Source organism: Elephas maximus, chromosome 12 (assembly GCF_024166365.1).
Source record: "Elephas maximus indicus isolate mEleMax1 chromosome 12, mEleMax1 primary haplotype, whole genome shotgun sequence".
NCBI classification, from domain to species: domain Eukaryota; kingdom Metazoa; phylum Chordata; class Mammalia; order Proboscidea; family Elephantidae; genus Elephas; species Elephas maximus.
In genome coordinates, this window is record NC_064830.1 from 5,374,194 (window position 1) to 5,394,551 (window position 20,358).

A 20,358-nucleotide genomic window follows, 5' to 3' on the forward strand; every position below is an offset into this window, starting at 1 on the left:
CTGCTCTCTGTAGGAGCGAGGAAATTATCACAGGAAAAACCAGACCCCAAAATCAATGTGGCCCCAGACAAGCTGAGAACCATCTAACGTGCTAGTTCTAAGATAGGCCAGGAATTTCCACTTTTAACTAACCCTCCCAGATTACACTTATGCACGCTAACACTGGAGAACTGTGCCTTGGATGAGCCCCTTTCTTTTTTTTTTTAATCACAAATTTTATTAAGGTGAAGCATTGTCTGAGTCCATATAAGTTGCTGAATATACCACTTTTCACTGAAATGTTTTAGCAAACTTAGAAATGGCCAGAGCCCGCACTCTTATCAGGCAACCTCAGGGATAAACCAGAGGTCAGCCTTTGTGGACCAAAGCTAGATCTAATCCACTAATTACACTTTTTGTCAAGAGTCTTACTATTTCTGTTTTTATATATATAATTTTATTTATTTTGTTGTTGTTGTTGAGAAAATACCCAGTACACATACACCAGTTCAACACTTTCTACGTGTACCAGTCAGTGATACTGATTACGTTCTTCGAGTTGTGCAACCATTCTCACCCCCCTTTTCTGAGTTGTTCCTCCCCATTAACATAAATTCATGGCCCCCTAAGTTTCTTATCTAATCTTTTGAGTTGCTGTTGTCAGTATGGTCCCATATAGGTGGTTCTTAAAAGAGCATAATGCTCAAGGCAGATGTTTTTTTGCCAGTTTAGCTAAACTACCATTTGGTTTTAAGAAGACTTAAGGGGATCTTTTTGGCTTAAGGTTTAAATGGCAATAGTTTCAGGGGTTCATCCAGCCTCCATGAGTCCAGGAAGTCTAGAGTCCATGAAAATTTTAAATTCTGTTCTATATTTTCCCTTTTTTGGTCAGGATTCTTCTATGGAATCTTTGATCAAAATGTTCAGTAATGGTAGCTGGGCACCATCCAGTTCTTCTGACGGCAAAGGAGGCAGTTATTCATGGAGCAATTAGCCACACATTCCCTATCCTCCTTCTATTCCTGACTCTCCTTCTTCCTCTGTTGTTCAGGTAAATAGAGACCAACAATTGTGCCTTGGATGGCTGATCGCAAAGTTTTAACACCCCGATGCATCAAACTGGGAGGTAGAACAGAGAGGCATTAAAAATGTTATTAGGCCAATTAACTGGATGACCCACGAAACCATGATCCTAAACCTCCAAACCAAGGAATCAAATCCCATTAAGTGTTTGGTTGTACATAATTAGCCTCAGCAGCTACTCTTCTTATTTATTTATTTTTTTGTCATTGTTGTAAATATATCTATCACAAGACTTTCGCCAATTCAGCTTTTTACAGGTGTACAATTATTGACAGCAATTACAATAATTAGGTGTGCAACTCTACCCTTAATTAATGTAATTTTTCCATCACCATTAAACCCCCCCCTTTTCCCCATCCCCCCACTCCTGGTAGCCACTAATAAACTTTGTTCTCTATACATTTGCTTTTTCTTGTCTTTTTATACAATTGAGGTCATACAATATTTGTCCATCTGTGATCGACTTATTTCACTCAGCATAATGTCTTCCAGCTTCATCCATATTGTACTATGTATCAAGAGTTCATTTCTTGAGTAGTATTCCATTTACCACTCATCTATGGATGGGCACTGGAATTTTGAGGGTGTTAATTTCCTCAGTTTTGGGTGTTTTTGCCCATAGGACTTTCTGCAAAAAATTCTTAGGTAGGCAGAGCCTTTGCTTACCCTTTTCTCTCTCTCTCTGTGATGGCTCCTTCTCCCTCCCTGGTTTACTTAGGACTCAAAAGTTCCAGATATCAGTTTTCAACTTTCAATCTCTCCCAAACACAACAGACAGCACGCTGTGTTCAGCCTGTCCACCAGAGGGCACCACCACTCAGGTGAGATCCAAAACCAAACCCAGTGCCGTGGAGTGGATTCCGACTGATAGCGGCCCTATAGGACACAGTAGAACTGCCCCATAGCGTTTCCAAGGAGTGCCTGGTGGATTCGAACTGCTGACCCTTTGGTTAGCAGCCGTAGCACTTAACCACTATGCCACCAGGGTGAGATCTCATGTACTAATCAATCTGTCCATCAGAGGGTACCACAACTGAGACAAGATATCATGCACTAATCAATCTGTACACCAGAGGATGCTGTCCTCTCTCTCTGGCTATTATTCCCTTTCCCTCTCTGTTTCTGTAACCACATTTTTAGTCAGAAAATCCCCAACCAGTGAGCTTCCTTTGGGGCTGGGTGTTCTGTGGTTTTGCCTGAGACTTCCTTCCTTGCTCTGTGGGGGCTGCTTATATCTGAGCTGGAATTCAGGTGAAGCACAGGGAGACTTTCCTCCTTTCAAGGAGGAGAAGGGGCTGCACTCTCCAGGACAACCTCTGAGAGATCTGACTTGTTAGTTTCAGAGCCACGATGACCCTGTGGTGGTTGTGGGGGCAGTCTCCACCTAGGTGACCCACCTCCTGACTCTACCATAGGGAACCTTCTACAGGAGGTTCTATCAGTCCAGCAGCTGACAGTCACCAGTTGAGGCAGTGATTGTCATACTCCAAATGGACCCCCAGGGAACTCTGCCTTTTTGCTGTCAGAGCCCTCCTGCCCCATAGCATGTTGGCTGTGAGTGTAGCCTCTGCCCACAATGCCTGCCTGCTTCCTAGCACAGAGCAGCCTCAGTCAGCAGTCCTCAGTACCAATCAGAAGGGAGAGCAGACAGACCCATTCTGATCCCCAGGGAGGTGATCTTGTTGGTTTCAGAGACCTGAGTTATAGGGCACACAGGGAGACCAGTAGATTGTTTTCTATGGAAGCAGATTCCACTGCACAGGCCTTCTGTAGAAGTTTGTGGTAGGCTTGCAACCTACAGTGTCTAGGTGGGGGAGGTGCTGGCACACTCCAAATGGACCCCCAGGGAGGTCTGCCTTGTTGATTTTAGAGAAGAAGCTTGTGGTCCTGTCTCTGTACAGGCAGGGGCTGTGGTGGTGAGGCAAGCAGGCTCCTTTTCTGGGACCACTTCCTCATTTCACAGCAGCTGATGGCCCGAGTAGCTGGGGTGGGAGGGGCAGGCATGATGGGAGAAGCGATTTTCCTACTATATGCAACTAGTTGTTGATTTGTTGATTCTTGCCTGTTTGCAGTTCCCTGTTGTTTTCCTCTGCTACCCAATTCAGAGTCTCTCAAAGCCAAGCGCCATTTCCTTGTATTTCTTGTGTATTTGTGGCCCAGTGTTGGAATGATGGTCTGTTTATGCTGCCATCTTCCCAGAATATGATGATCCCTGTTCTTAAAGCCCCTTTGGACTAAAACCCCAGACGAGGCCACTGAAAACTTATCAAAGCTCCTGACCAGAACTGGGGAACTATCTGGCATGAACAAAGAATTCTGAGGCATGTGCATTGATGTATTAACTTCCTGAGTGAGAAACAGTCCACCAGGGAGTTTATGCGAGATACATTCAGAATCCCAAAATAATATCCAGATATGAAACACTCACTCAAGGATATTATGAAAATGTTTAAATTGGACCACACTTGAGCCATTCCTCCTTGCAGAGTTATAGAGGGTTACACGTTCATCCCTAGAAAGAACACTGGCCCAGGAATTGCCAAAGACCCCCATTTCTCAGGGTGTAGCTCTTTAGTCTTCCCACATCCATCTTACAGAAATCCAAAAACCAAACACATTGCTATCAAGTCGGTTGCTACTCATGGCGACCTCACGTGTTAGAGACTGGAACTGAGCTCCACAGGGTTTTCTTAAAGCCCTGGTGGCACAGTGGTTAAAGTGCTCAGCTACTAAGCAAAAGCTCAGTGGTTCAAACCCACCAGCTGCTTCACAAGAGAAAGGTGTGGCAGTCTACCTCCATAAAGACTGCAGCCTGAGGAACCATACGGGGCAGGTCTGCTCTGTCCTATAGGGTCACTATGAGTCAGAATAGACTTGAGGGCAACGGGGTTAATCTTACAGAAGCAGATCATTAGCCGTTCTTGTGTTAGTAGCGGAGCACAAACCATTTGCACCACCCAGAGACCCATCATCTTACTAAAGCTGAAGCTTGTTCTCTTGGCTATGAGCTGTCATCCCATCAGGTTCCCCGGAGAACTTAACTGAAGGCAGAGGGATGTAAGGAGGAGGAGCTAATCCTTATTGAGCTTTGACTAACTTTCAGGCACTCCGCTAGGTACTTTGCATCTGCTATTTTATATAATATTCCCAAGCACTCTGGAAAATAGGTATTATTATCCCGTAATCATGGTGAGAAAGTCGACACTTTAAAAAGTTAAGCAGACAAGGTCTGAATGACTACAAAATTTGCATTCTTTCTACTAGCTTCTACTGCCTCTCAAAAAGGGGGCACAGTGAACATAATGTCAGTCTGGAAAGGGAAATACCACGAAAAATCCTAGTAAGAAGAAGAAAGAGAAAAAGTTTACTCAAGCCTTATCTTTAAAATGCATGAAGGAGTCAGTGTTCCCAGAAACAAAACCCATTCTTAGTAGGTCATTAGTGATTTTATTTTCTTCTCCGTTCCACTTGGAGCTGAAAATATCTTCTCCCACTAAAAGTACGCAGTGTCTCCAATAAAGGCGAGAGAAAGTTTCAGAGACCTGTGCTTTCTCCGGTACTCAGGACTCCTGTAATCCTTTGTGAAGTTCAAACCAAGCTTTAATGTGTCAGCAGGTACCATCTGGCTTCCCGTAACTGCCACTATTCACTGTTCGAGGGGGAGATGACACAACAGAGCCCGACTCATGCAGATTTACAAACCAAGTTCATTATCTTCTGGTTCACCTTGGAGGAATACAAACCCGACTACAAAGCCCATCAACAAAGCTACAATTCTAGCCTGAACTCATTAGAAACTGCTTTGCTATGCCGTTTACAAATACACGGCTGGTAGAGCCGTATCCCCAGAAGCAAAGTAATAGAGAGTGCATGTAACACACATAAAAACCCCATAATGCAGAAGCTTTTTCTATTGCTAAGCATTAACCTTATATGCTCATCTATCCATACAATAAATGCATACACCTACTCACAGAGAGCACAGGGTACAGTTGTTGCCCCTCAGGAACATGCCTGCCTGGGGGGCTGGGGGCAGAGGGTGACAGGAAGAATTACTTCCCCTATATATTCTTTTGCAGTGCTTGAATTTTGTCACCTTGTGCTTGTGTCACTTTTTTTAAACAATAAAACCACAGTATTTTCATAAATGAATTCGCCAAATCACAAGATATTTATCTTCTGGGATGAGCCCTAAACCTTTCTCTAGAACATTCCTTCCCAGACTAACTACAACATACAAATTGGAGAAAGGAATGCTATAACATCCCTTAGCCACAGCTGGAAATATTAGAAAGCCAGAGCGTATTGGAAAGAAGCAACGCATTCTGTAAAACATGCTTGATGCAAACCTCCTGACCTGGTGTCTGTTCTTCAAGCACACAGAGACACAGACCAAGACTTACAAGTAGGGAGCCCTGGGCCATGACTCAAACATCCCAGCACAGAGCAGAGCAAAGGGGCAGATGCTGTATGGGGCTCACAAGAGAGATCTGGCCGGGCCATCACAGAGACCATCCCCTTAGACCAACTGGTTAGGGTCGTTACCAATTCCTGAACCAGGAGGCTATTAATATCTAAACCCACATTAAGTCCTTAGAGGAAAGTGCATATCGATTATATTTAGAGTATGTCCAATCAGTCTTCCCAAGCCTTATTGTTACCTTTTTCTAAAGACCCTTCTGGATATTAGTTAGTATCAGTGGTTTTCCAGCTGTGTCCCATAGTTTTCAAACTGAATTTCCCAAATGTGCTACAGATTTCTTCCTCCATACGTGTTTTAGCAATTTTTAAAACTATCCTAAAAGCAAGCGCTCAGATGCATTCTATACTAGTAACGTAGTGACAGCATTCTATACTGGTAACCCAGTGACGGCATTCTATACTGCTAACCTAGTGAAGTCCCACAAGGAGCGTTTTATGCTGCAGCCTAATTGGTCTTTGGAAACCCTGGTGGCATAGTGATTAAGAGCTACAGCAGCTAACCAAAAAGTCGGCAGTTTGAATCCACCAGGTGTTCCTTGGAAACTCTATGGGGCAGTTCTACTCTGTCTTATAGGGTCGCTATGAGTTGGAATCCACTTGGCAACGGGTAATTGGTCTTTGCATGGCCCTCAGGCAAAACTTCTCCTACCATCTCCGTTTAATTAAATAATATTCAGAGATTTCCAGGTAAAACTTAATGTTTCCGTTTGCAATTACTCATCTTTGTGAATTAGAATTTTTTTTTTTTAATATTGTACAAACAGAATAAAACCCAGGAAAATAAAATGGTCACTGAGACTATTAAGACCCTAAGGCTGCAGCAGTCTTCTGCTCTTCTAAATCTACCCCTTCCTTGTAACAGCCTGATAATTTTCATTCGCTGACTCTATAATAAACAAACAGCACTCATTTTAGACAATTAAAATACATTCGTTGAGTGCCTACACTTTGCTCGGGTGACTTTAATGATCAAATAAAATATTTGAAAACTCTTTCTAATTTTAAAGTTCTATGTTAATCTCATATATATTAATTAAAATCTTTTAGCTGAAATCCTGGACCAAATGTTCAAAAATGATTCCGTCTCTTCTCTCCTGGAGAAAGACTCTCTCCTTGCCCATATTCATACAAAACAACATAGGTTTTTAAGCATTTTGAGAACTACCATTAATTTCTGTTGCACTATTCCTTACCTGAGAAAAAGGAATGAAGCTTGTAATAGAATGGATGGAAATAAATTATCTGTGCCTAGGAGAAGAAAACGAATTAGCAGGGCAAGTCCTATATGCCCAGGCACACGTTTTTGAGCTTGCTTTTGCAGTTTACTTAAGACATTAAGACCTGGCGAGGGGAGGGGGGAGAGCTACCTAACACCTTAAAAAAAAACCCAGTGCTGTCACCTTAGCACTGATTATTTCGAGAAGTAACCAATTAGCACTTACTGCTTAGCAGAAGGTAATGGAATCAGAGAGAAAGAACCCTGTACACCAAGGGACAAGCACAGAGACAAGTGTCAGATACTCCTGACCCTGGGTGGCATAGTGGTTAAGAGCTACAGATGCTAACCAGAAGGTTGGCGTTCAAATCCACCAGCCACTCCTTGGAAACTCTATGGGGCAGTTCTACTCTGTCCTATAGGGTGACTACGAGTCAGAGTCGAGGCAATGGGTTTTTTTAATTTTCTGCAGTGATGTGCAAAATTTTGCCTGTATGTTCTTATGTGAACTTAGTCAGTAGAAAGGGCTCCAGCTTTCCTCTGGTGTGTAACAACTCTATAACCACTAAAAAGATTCCGACCCATTGATCTACTACAAGGATATCCGATGGAGGTTGCACCACACTGAGGGAATACAGATAACCCACTGAATGCACAGAAAAAAAAATTAGAACTTCTATTTGTTTATTTTTATCTCATTCTTTTTACACTTCTCTTTTTAAATGTTTTATACTATATAAAATATATTTCAACATAGGTCCGTATATACCAACAACAACAAAAAAAATAACCCTTGCCATCTAGTCCATTCTGACCCATAGTGAACCTACAGGACAGAGTAGAGCTGGCCTGTAGGGTTTCCAAGGAATGGCTGGTGGATTTGAACTGCTGACCTTTTGGTTATCAGCCAAACTCTTAACCACTGCACCACCAGGGCTCCAGGTTCATATATAAATTATAAGTAAATATAGGTACATACAAAAATATTTGTAGAGTATTGGTGTAGCACAGGTACTTCGGTGACACAAACTGTGCTTGACTACTAACCTAAAAGTTGGAGGTTCAAACCTATCCAGTGATGCTTCAGAAAGAAGGCCTGCTGATCTGCTCCCATGAAGATTATGACCAAGAAAACCGTGTGGAGTAGTCCTACCTCGTAACACACAGGGTCTCCGTAAGTTGGAATCAACTAAACCGCAATTTGGTTGTCTTTTGTTTGTTTGGTTGGTTGGTTTTTATTGGCCCTATAGTTGGATTGTAGGCCGTTCTTGGTTGTGAACCAATTAAGAAGCATTGGTATTAGGCTGATGGAGAACAAGGGCTTGGCAGTCATTGAAGATACTTGGCCTAAATTAAAATTTTGTCCCTGGGTAATTCTGAGTCTGGGCACTTTGCCCCACATGTGTTACTACATCTCAGGAGAACTCCATTTTTTCTCTCCTTTCTCATATCCCCTTCTCCTTCCCAATGCTGTCCTTAGAGAAAGCATTTAGCTAACCCAGAGAGTCTAATTCTAGCCTTCACTTCATGCTGTGAGAATTTGCAAGCAACTGATTAAGAGGCAAAGGGTTTTATTTTTCTGTTTGGACTAGTTCCCAGAAACACGGAGACATTTTTCTTTGGTCTCAATTTTTACAAACTTCCATGAGGCACATTTGCATCCCAACGTTTCAGTTTGAAGTGTTCCCAAAGCAACTCCAGGGAGAAACCAGGAAGATCTTATCTGTTTTAAGGATGGACAGACAAAAGGTTAAAAGGCAAATAAATTTGTTACAGGTAGTCAAGGCCCAGTGTTCTCAAACTATAAGTGGGCTTAACATTGGATTTTAAATATATCTCAAATCAGAATTGGAATAGCAAAGTCTAAAAATAAAATATACAAAAATGTTAGCCCTAAAATCATTCTGCAAGGCAGTGGGGGGCAAGAAGTCGTGGTGTTACTAATAAAACACAAGGCGGATTGTTCTAAACACCTTTGTAAAAATGTGAGAGCAATATAAAAATTCTTTGAGGGATAGAACTCACATTATGAGTCCCAAGAGAAAATTTTACGAGCGTATAAAATAGTGTCAATTACTGTTTTAAATTGAAACAGTACCAAAGGGTAAACTTCCTTTTTGGCACTTGAAGAAGTTGGTTACAGCACCCCAAGAATATTCGTAGGAATAAATGTCACTCTCGTAACAGAAGGAAAAGCTCATTCCATGCCAGTCAGGAAGGGGGAAGCCAACGCATTCCACGCACCTAAAAGGGCCACGGATCAGATGACGCACAGCTCAGCACTTTGGTATGAACAGCTGAGATGAGCTATAATTTGTGGGGCTTTCCCCATTGCTCTTTTTATTTCTGGAGAATATTAACATTTCATCCATTTAAAAACCTCCCAATACAGATTAAAATATTATGAGGAAAGTTGGTCTTGGCAATTTCCTTTATTATTTGCGTATTTATGCAAAATCCAGTGAATCAAAGCAGACCTAGATTTGTAAGTCATTTATCCATGGTTTTCTTGGCCTTTTAACCAACCATATTTGCCTTATTAGTTCACTTTGTTCAAAGCCTACGCTATTCCCAATATAAAGTTAAAAAGTTGACAAGTGTGAATATGATTTTTTTTCATACGTGAGAAAGTGAATTTCTTTTTAAAATAAAGCTTGAAAACAAGCTTATCTCTAATTCAAACTGACCTACTTAACCCTAGACAATGGTCACACATTAGATCAGAAAACATACACCCTTAAAACTGAATGTACTAGTCAAAACGATGGGAAATGTCCTCTTTCTGCATATTATGGCTTTTTATCTATTAAAATTTCCCCAAATTTCAGAAATCAAAGAAGAAAAAAATACTCTGAAAAAAAAAATGCAGAAAGGGGCATAGGTAGTCCAACTGGCTCTCCACAAATGAATAGAACCCAACCTTACACATAAGCCTACACAAGTTTGTTACCAAGATCCACCCCATTTCACCCACAGCCTTTCTCACCCCAGTCGATGCACAGACCCAAACCTTCTTGACTCTTCTTTTTTCATTAAGACCCCACATCCAATCCATAAGCGAATCCTCTTGATTCTACCATCAATATCTGCCCAGCATTCAACCACATCTCACCAGTCCCACTGCTACCACCCTGATCCAAGCCACTTCATCTTTTGAATTTCAGCAATAGCTTCCCAGCAGGTATCCTGCTTCTGCCATTATATTTGGTCATAACCAGAGTGAACCTTTCAAAATATAAGTCAGATAATTCACTTGTATCCTTAATCCCTGGAGTCTCCCCTTTCCCTTAACGTGAAAACCAGTGCCCTTGAAATGGCCTCTAGGGTCCTAGGTAATCTGCACTGTCCCTGGCCGCCTTTCTGGGCCCTTACTGCTACTTCCACCAACCTATCCCAGCCAAATTGGCCCTCTTGCTGTTCCTCATACGTGCCAGGCACACGCCTCTCAGAGCCTTTGTTCTAGCTGCTCCCTCTGCCTGGAAGGCTCTTGCCACTCCTCCTCTATGCCTCTCTGTCTAACTCCTTCATCTCCTTCAAGCCTTGCTCGTGAGACGTCTCCTCAATGAAGGCCTCGCCTGATCATCCTATTTAACACCATGACCCCCACCATCACACCATACAGTTTCCACCCCCTACCCAGCACCTTCTGACTTACTATAGAATTCATTTGTTTAAGTACGGTTCCCCTCCTCATGCTGGAATGTAAGGCCTTGAAGATAGGAATCTTGGTTTTGGCCACTGGTCTATCCCAAGCACCTGGAACAGTGTCTGGCACTGTTATCAATAAATATAGCAGAATAAATAAACCTAAGAAAGAAAAGGACCAGAAGACCAGGGCCTAAAGCTTTTTTAGAGAGTCACATACTTCCACAGAGACAAAAGTTAAAGGCTTGTCACAAATTCTGATCTTAATCGTGACCTCTTAACTCCTTGTTCTAATTAATCTGCAGATGGAAAAGTGATTCCAGTAGTGAAAAAACCTTCCAGGCCTCGCTGAGGCTGTGAGAAGCTTCCTCCATGTGCTCTTTAAAGAGGAAGCCGGGGCTTATATGTGGGAGAAGGAACGTAGAGCCCCGAGCTGACGTCCAGGCACCCTAACCTGCAAAATACTCAGCACCGCTCTGCTGACACCACCTGGGAAACAAGGGCCTGTGGTATCAGGAAAGAGGCGAAGAGGTGGCTCACTCCTTGGCCCCAACAGAGAAGTCAGAAGACAGCGGCCCCGAGAAAACACGTGGTAGGAGGAAGAACAGTATGTGAGGGTAAGGGGACAGAAAAGGAGCCGGAGAAGTAAACTCCGCAAAAAATCGCTTTCTGGGGGGGATTCTCCCAGGCCAGGAAGGAAGAACTAGGGTATAAAAGCTTTTTTAATTAAAAAAGAAAAATACTTCTATTATAAACATGCATCCCGGAAGAAGGTGGTAGAATAATAGCTACTTGCGCTCTGCTGTCACATTTGACTCTCAGCGGTCACCCCAGAAATCAGCGGATGCACTTATCTCCAAGTAAGCTGAGCCTATTGCAACGCGGTTACTACTTTGCGGTTTAGGAACAATCATGCCATATTTTGAACGTGTTCTTTATTTATTACCTTATTTATACCTGCATCATCTTTACCTAGGAAAGAATTTGATGTAATTTGCTTCCTGTGTGCTTGCATACGTACACACATACACACACACACAAACGCACATACACACAATTACCGTATGTTCGTATGATGGTCTCCATTTCTGGAGGTTTCACATACATGTTTTTGTTTGATTGCCACAATAACTGTATTAAGGCCTATAGAGAAGACATAAATTTTTTATTTTCTGTCTCTTGATAATTATTTTTAGATAAGAACATTACATCTCAGGAAGATTTAAAGACTCATCCAAAGTCACCATGCAAATGGTATATTAGGGATTCAAACCCAAGTCTTCTGGTTCCTAGACCAGTGTTTAATTTTTCAATTATAGTACATTATACATTTACTTTAAAAATTAATCGTTGAGCCATGGGAATGTGTCATAATAGACTACTAAGAGAAAATGGTAGATTGTATAACGTTATGACCTTTTTGTAATAAACAAAAGACATATATGCAAAGAAACGGAAGAAGAGAATAGCATGATCTCATTTTTATAAAAACCAAAGTTGTGTGTGTTGTGTTGTGTATGCAAAAAAGAAATGCTAGGTATACACCCGGAGTCCCTGGGTGGCACAAATGGCCAAGCACTTGACTACTAGCCAAAAGTCTGCTCTGTGAGTGTGGGGTCCACTCAACAACAACAACAACAACAAGCTATACGCCAAAATACCGACTTTATAAGTGCTTCCTTTTCTCGTTAGAACAGTTTTTTTCAAGTTGTAACAAGAAACAAAAACAAATAATAATGGTTACATTTCTTTTCAGAGTCGAAGTTTCGCAATTGTTACTCAAACCAAGTACAAGATAAAACCCCAACGCTAAATAGGTACAAACGAAGTCTTCTTGTATTTCATCGTAGTCTTTACGCCTAGATGCCTTCTCTTTCCTTAAGCTTTTCAGTTTCTTTGTTTTCAGAATGGGAACCTTGACAACAGCTACTGATTCTGCATTCCTCTGGCCTAACATCAAGGGGAAACAAAGGGTAGCTTCTAACACCAATCAAATTAACTCTTAAATACCACTTAAAGACACAGGCAATGCAAGCAGATGTGGCGTAATTTGGCCTCCATTTTTTAAATTTGATTTCTTCTTTTGTGTTTGAGATGTAAATTATTGGATGCCAGGCATTACAGAGTACACTGTCCCAGGCACAAGGGCCTTACCTGTTTATCTCCAGTGTGTGCACGCCATACTTGCTCTCAATTCGATACTTTCCCGGCTCACCTGCTTGGCAAATCAAGCTACCATCTTTATACCTAAACAAAGGAAATGTTTATTTTAGTTAAAAGCTGATTTTTTTGTTCCATTGTATCCCAGTCTTCTTTAGTGCACCTGTAACGCGCTATTGCTAGGCTACTACGTACTTCACTTCTTAGTGCCCAAGGTGGGGTAGGAGGAGGGGAACGTTGTAGTCAAGACTCACAGCTGGTGTTTCCCCCTTCTAGGAAGAGAACAGCATGGCATCATACAAACTATCTGGGCTGTCCTTGACCTATGACAGAGTGTCTTCCAAAAGTTGGCTTGAACTTTGGCCATCAGGAACAGAACAGATCATTTCATCATTAAAAACATAACCGATGTTGGTTAGATCCCACTAGCCCATTTAGGCCACAGTGAAGCTGGGATACAATCGTTCTGCAGGATCTAACCACACATAAATACTGATGAGAGGAAACTGGCTTCATAGCTGCACCCCAGGATAGCAGGACCAGTAGAGTCTTGGCATCAAAAAAAGAGATTTTCAGGCTCCCAAGCCCGCCATAGGAATAGCCATAGAGTTGAGGCTCCATTTTTCTGAGCTGCTGCTGAGTCTCAATTCAGATTTCAAGGAAAGTGTTTATCCTTTTTGTAGCAAACTACTGACTTTGGGAGCCTTATTATAACTTCCAGCAAGTGGAAAAACAAATAGAAATTTATAAATATATCTTAGCAACAGATATTGAAAAGGGGGGGGCTGTAAGGCTCAAAGATTTAATTCCTCAACTATCACACAGTTCGATTAACCACAGCACTGTAGTCCCAACACTTCTGAGTTTAGAGTCTCTACTCAGGAGTCTCCCCATAACTGAAAACATAGACACCTAGTGCTTATGTAGAGTCAGCAACAATACGAATGAAAGCTTAGCGACAGTCACGCACGTAAATATGCACGTCATCTCGATGAACCTATTTTTACATTAAAAAAAATAACCCTCGGAAACCAGTCAAATTAATTTCACTAACACGAAAATACCTGTACCTTATTTAAAATGGGTATTTCATGAGTTTTTATAAACGTATATCTCAGAGTTCCAAGCACAGATGCCTATAGAACACATTTTATAGCACGTGTTTACTTCATTTTCATCTTCTTTACGGGCACATTTTAGCCAACTGCTGCCATCTTCTTAAAAGAAAATGAAGTGTGGCATTTTTAAACCCCTGAGACAGAAAAATACTGACCATTGTACCACGGGCGTAGGAAATCCTTGAACAGTAAAACAAAGCTTCACAGACATCTTTTCCCAGACAGTGTGGGACCTCAGTCTCACCAAAATCTCAGGGGCTCTGATTATCCGCTCTTCATGTGAAGGCCTTTCCCAGGCCAGCTTATCTTCCATCTGTCCCCAAGACAAAAGAACAGGGAGGGTATTGGAGAAGGGGCTGTGCTTCAGAAGCAGTGCTTCTCTGACCAGTCAAGCCACACCAGCTTACTGATGACAAACTGCAATTTCACCAACACATCCAAAAAGCGATTCAAAGATCCCCCTACCATCTGTTGAATAGCATATTTGTCCAGCTTATCCTGAGCAAATGAACGCGCCAGGCGAACGTCTTCTTCTAGCTGATCCAGTTCTCTGAGAAAACGCTCCCGCTTTGCTTCTCCGTAAGCTGCTATCAGTGATCTGTACCTGCACCATCAAAGAAGCTACGTTATTCTTATGACACACTGAAAAGATCACGTGCTCATTAAAGGTCCTGTTCTCTCTCCCAGAATTTCCTTAAGCAGGGTGCAAGAAGAAATATTAGAAATACTATTTATATTAATTTTATCTCTTTTAAGAGTACACTGGTAAGTTTTTAATACCATACATAAAAAAAAAAAGTTGTAAAGGATATATACATGATTTATCAATAAAATCAGTTAGGAGTTATAGGCTCCAATTTCTTTTTACTAGTAAGAATGTACAATGACAATAGTAGAGACCCATAGACTATGTTTTAGAAAATTGGTATGAACTGGCCAAGTGTGAACAAGCTCCATTCAAAGAGGCTATGTGTGTTTCTGACCCATATTAAGAGCTTGTGGGTGAATCTTTTATGTGGTACATTGACAAGTAGCAAAGCAAAACAAGCAACGGATGTGGAGTAAGAAAGTTAGTGTGAGGCTCCTTACAAATGGACTTGTTTGCCCATCTTTATATACATGGCAACTCCATAAAGTAGATGCTCAATAAAGACCTTATGACCACAAACAAATCACTTAACTTTTCAGGACTCAGTCTCCTCATTTATAAAATAAAGCTAAGGCTGGCTTCAGGAGTCTGAGGCTCAAAATGCTTAGGTCCTTTTGGGCTTTCAAAGTCAGTTCCAATATGCTATGACGATTTAAGAAATTGCCATGCCTCTCCCCCGTGAGTGGTTTTTCTTCTACTAAGCAGCATACAAACGTTGTTTTTGGAGAGACTACAGTTTCCGATTGAATTTAAGACTGAATTAAAGCCTTTGGAATCAACAGGTACAGATAAGAAATAAGCCTGTATTCTAGAACAATAAACACCCAGTGTGAAAGATTCCGCTTTGGCGATCTGTAATAATAGGAAAAAAATGATGCACCCATTCTGTATGGCAGAGGTATCGTCACTGCAAGTTCCACCTACTACGCCCGCCTGATCCTGCCGTAGGACTGGGAGTGCTCTCCAAAGGCTAGGTCATCTCTTTCCAGACTCATGGCCTCTTCACCTTTGCGTTCCCTATGCCCCATCAAAATGAGGATGTCTCTTGCTGTTCTGCTTACCCTCTTCTGATTCTGCCCCATGCCTCAGAGAAATCTTCTGATTCTGCCCCATGCCTCAGAGAAATCTTCCTCTCATCCCCTCCATCAAAACGCTCTTTCCTTCAAGATCCATCTCAAAAGCAGCCTCTCCCATGAAGCTATTGATAATCTGCTCCGCTTTTCCTTTGAAGCTCCAAACCTCTTCTGATTTCCCTTGTGACCTTTATGACAATAACTGTATGTAAGTTTTATCCTGCTTTCCTCCTCACCACCTAGCAGGAGATAAACTCCTTAGGAAAAAGGATTGGCTGCTCCTCATGTTTGCGCTCCCAGATTACTTAGCAGAGGATCCATACCCAGTAAAAAGTAAGTGCCTATTAAATATTCCTTAGTCTAAACTGTGTGGGGGAGATAGGGGTTAGTGAGTAGGGGTCAGGAAGAGGGTTTAGTGCTGCCTGGGAAGGAAAAGAGGCATGAAGGAAAAAGGTTGTACAAAAAAAAAATGTTTTCAGCATAAAGTTTGGGCACTGAAGAGTTGCTGGACTAAGTTGACATCATATTAAAAATAGAATATTAGAGTTGGAGGGGACCTTGTGGATCACATCTACCCAGAGCTGTTGATAAAATTGTCCAAAAAAGTACTGCAAATTAGTGATAAAGACCTTTCAGAACTCAGGTTCCACAGCTCCCGGCCCAGTGCCCTTTCCTAACATTACCTGTCCCTGGTCCCGTTGAGGACTTCTCTAAACAGTATCTGGAAACCCTGATGGTGTAGTGGTTGAGTGCTGCAGCTGCCCACCAAAAGGTCTGCACCAGGCGCTCCTTGGAAACTCTGTAGGGCAGTTCTACTTTGTCCTATAGGGTTGCTATGAGTCGGAATCGACTCGACGGCACTGTGTTTGGTTTTTTTAAACAGCATCTGGAGGCCTGGTGGCGCAGTGGCTAAGAGCTTGGTTGCTAACCAAAAGGTTGGCAGTTGGAATCCAGCAGCCACTCCCTGGAATCCCTATGGGGTAGTTCTCCTCTGTCCTCTAGGGTTGCTATGAGTCAGAATCTACTCAATGGCAACCAATTTAAACAGCATACAAAACTATAAGCTAATGTCAGTCATTTGGGAATTCTGAATAGAACACAGAGTTTCAGAAAATTCTAGATCTTCTTAACACAGAAATATGGGTAAGAAACCATAAAAACAAAAACATGAATGGAAATTTATTTTCTCTTCCTCTTTACTTCTAATTAACACAAACTTCATCTCAGGCCAGTCTTATTCTCATTCACATGACCCAGGAACCCTGGCTTTCTGTTCACACCTCAGACCTTTCTACATATCCTCTGCCTACTGTGGCGTTCTCCCAACTCCCACCCAAGCTAACCTCTACTTATCCCCTAGTTTTCAGCAGAAAGGTTACTTCCTTGAGAGGTCTTCCCTTGATTCCACACCTAAATTATAAAAAAAAAAAAAATTTTTTTTATAATAGCCCCATCTTTTTTGTTCTCTCCATAACACCTGTTCTCCTCCTAAAAAAAAAAAAAATTCCATTGCCTTCGAATTGATTCCTACTCATAGCAACCTTGTAAGACAGAGTAGAACTGACCCCACAGGGTTTAGAAGGCTGTGAATCTTTATGGAAACAGACTGCCACGTCTTTCTCCTGTGGAGCAGCTGTTGGTGGGTCCGAACTGCCAACCTTTCAGTTAGCAGCCAAGTCCTTTAACCACTGGGCCATCAGGGCTCTTACGTAGCATTTATCACCATTTATAACCATATTCAAGCGAATGTTAGTTTACCCCTGTCTCAGCTACTGGGTTCTCAAACCCAAGAGGGTGGAGACAATGTCTGTTTGGCTCCTTTTTACATATCCACAGCACCGAGAAGAAAGTCAGGCACACAGGAGCTCTACAAACATCTGTTGAACAAATGAATAAGCACGCTGTCCAAGAAGTCTTGCAAAAACTAAGCCTTCTAATTGGCAGTGAACCTTATTGAAATACTGTGATAGAAAAGACAAAGCTCTGTTCAAACCACAAAGCATCAAGATCAGCTTGAAGGATCAGAAGTCCTATATTGATGGTGTTTAAAAATTACATGTGCTATTTGTATTTTACTCACCAGACACTCAGGTTTATTCTGAAGTCAATAGAACCACCATCCCCTAACGTTTTACAATATTGGATAAATATTCAGTTTGGAATTTCTGCCCCTCCCCAACCTCAAATTCTGTGATTTAGCACACTGAGAAAATACTCGAACAGGCTTGTGATCAGTCAACCATAACTCTGGCCCTTTTGTGCAGAATTGCATCATTCATCACGCATTTACTCTGAATGACAAGCCCGTAGACGGGCTGCATGATTAAGGGAGACACATTTTTCACTAGGACAGAAGTAAAGTCATCAGAGGGCCACTTCTAATGTCCCATATCTTCCAGGAGGACCTGCTGACATCCTTCTGAGCACACCCATGCCTCTTCAGTATTTATTTTACATGAAGACATAAGCAGTAACTCAAACTGACAAACCTACAACTTCATCTTTCGCCAAGGACCAATTTGTCCAAGGCGTTAAACTAATATCTGCCATGGGAGGTAAGGAATAAATAAGTGTTCCAATAAAGCTTAAGGTTAGCAAGAGTAGTGAATTATTATAATAAGAGCTAGAATTCGTTTAACTGCTCAAATCACTCTACACACTGGTGCTCATTCATTCATGCTCAGCCCTCCTACATGGTAGGAACAGAGCCGGCGTTGCAATAAAAGTGCAATTCACTCTGGCCCAGCGAATCAAAACCTCCAATTACTTAGATTTACCTTTAAAGGCGGAAAAAACTAATTTCAAAAAGATCGTTCACATGGAGGATATGTACATGGGTTATGAGAAAAACATATTGTGAGGTTACTAAAAAATATATAATTCCAAGGCTCAGTATACCAAAAAACCAAAACTAAACCTATTGCCATAGAGTCAATTCTGACTCATAGAGACCCTACAGGACAGAGTAGAACTGCCCCATAGGGTTTCCAAGGAGCAGCTGGTGGATTCAAACTGCTGACATTTCAGTTAGCAGCCTGAGTTCTTAACCACTGCGCTACCAGGGCCCTGGCTCAGTATAGAGTTACGTATTCCTTCTTGCCTTCTTGCATCTGTATCTCTCCCACTTAACAACAGTGACTGGCATTTAAAATGAGCTTGAGAGACACAGTGAGATTATAATCAATCTTCAATAATTAAAATATATTCTTTGGGTTAAAGTAGACTAACGTATTTTAGATAATTCCCAACATCCAGGGCTGTCACCAAAGTCATTTCCGCTGAAACCTAAACCACTCACATTAACAGAGGTTTCTTTCCCCCATTTTATCAGTGGAGAAATTGAGGAAATAGGAAGTTTATGTGATATATTCAAGGTCACACCAATGTATAATTGACTTTAAAAAGTGATAAAGCTCAAGTTTTCTCACTCCTAATCCCAAAAATTAAATACAAGTAATATCCTTTTAAAACTAATCCAATGCATAAATGTGCAGAGTTTTTAATGTATACATTTTGAAGTGATTCTTTTACAAAAGAAGCTTTTACAATAAAATTTATTTACATGGAAAAATTCCCATAAGGCACTAAAAGATGAATTGAATTTTTTAAAATAAGGATTCATCTTTTCAGCTATACATTGTTTTCATTAAACAAATTACTTAGTCGTAACGTAACTTTCAAAATGACACATGCTTACTCAATCTCATTTTTCCTTCAAGTTTTAAGATTTTTTTAGAGATATCAAAGAACTTTTCTAGAAATAATAGGGAGAGGTGAAGGGAAAAATACAGCAGGTATTCAAAATATATTTAATTATTTATTATGTTTTTAAAAGATCAAAGTAATATCATCACCTGTTTCTTTGTGATCTGGAAATAATTTTAAGACTGACATTTTTATTAATCCATCTCATTCATATGATATTTTACCCTTATGAGCTGACTCCATTGAAATGCAAAGTATGACAATTTATAGAACCCCTTCACGACTCTTCAGTTTCCACATGGACAACTGTTTAAAACCCTGGCTCCCTCTTCAGAAGTTGACCTTGCTTGGTTCTACAACCTTTCACCATTGTTCTTTAAGGTAATAGCTGAAGAGGTGATAGGTGGCCATTCAAATTTAATTTTCAACTTTTAGATCTTGATTTTTTCAGATGTATAATACCATTTTTTTTTTTTTTTTATATAATACCATTAAGTGTGGAAAGGTGGTTAGTTCAGTACAGGAGAGTCATAAAGACCTGAGACTAAATCCCAGCTCTGACATTCGTGACGTACATAACCTTGGACAATGTAGATGACTTCTCTGAACCTCCTTGTTCTCTTCTGCAAAATAATGGGAAAATCCATTCCAAATGGTTTTCTTACTAGGTTTAAATGAAATAATGGTAGTAAAGAATAAGAAAGTAATCCAGAAAAGGTAGCATTATTCTTTTCATTACAAGCAAGTATTATCTTCAGTGTTCTCTGAACTTCCCTTTCAGCTAATGCTACTCTTTTTTCTCTGCCCTGGAGAGGGCCCTTCCTATATCTCAAGCCCAGGATGTGTTTTAATAACGTAATCGTATGTGGAAGTGCAATCTGGGAGAGCCAACACAGCAGTTACCTTCTTTTGTTTTCATGCTCTTCCTCTTCAGATGAAGTGTTTATCCTTTTTGCACAAAGCCTGCAAGTTGTTTTTCCAACAGATGTCTGGCTGGATGCTCTCTGGGCAGATGACTTCTCAGTAAAAGACTTTTGAGTGGACGACTGAATTGAAGCACGCCTTTATGAAAATTGAAAAACATTAGAAGATACTCTAGAAAATCATAAAGCGTCATCGTGATAAGCAACGTCATCTTCTTTCTACACATGCTATCCACACCCAATCCCTGAAACACACACACACACACACATCCACATCCTAGCACAGTCACGTCTGCCCTTCATCTTCTCTACCCCACCCTTTTAC

The 20,358-nt window shown here is 41.1% G+C and overlaps 1 protein-coding gene across 3 annotated transcripts in view; it reads right to left on the bottom strand.

Annotated features, from left to right (window-relative positions):
• Window positions 1-20,358, bottom strand: part of MYOM2 (myomesin 2) — a 113,910-nt gene that overhangs the window by 86,261 nt on the left and 7,291 nt on the right. For all 3 annotated transcript variants that reach the window (XM_049903610.1, XM_049903611.1, XM_049903609.1), the window contains exons 3-6: window positions 20,014-20,172; window positions 14,149-14,287; window positions 13,839-13,996; window positions 12,560-12,652 (exon numbers count right to left, since the gene is read on the bottom strand). In XM_049903610.1, coding sequence (XP_049759567.1) covers window positions 12,560-12,652; window positions 13,839-13,996; window positions 14,149-14,287; window positions 20,014-20,172 — 549 coding nt within the window. The remainder of the gene's footprint in view (window positions 1-12,559; window positions 12,653-13,838; window positions 13,997-14,148; window positions 14,288-20,013; window positions 20,173-20,358) is intronic.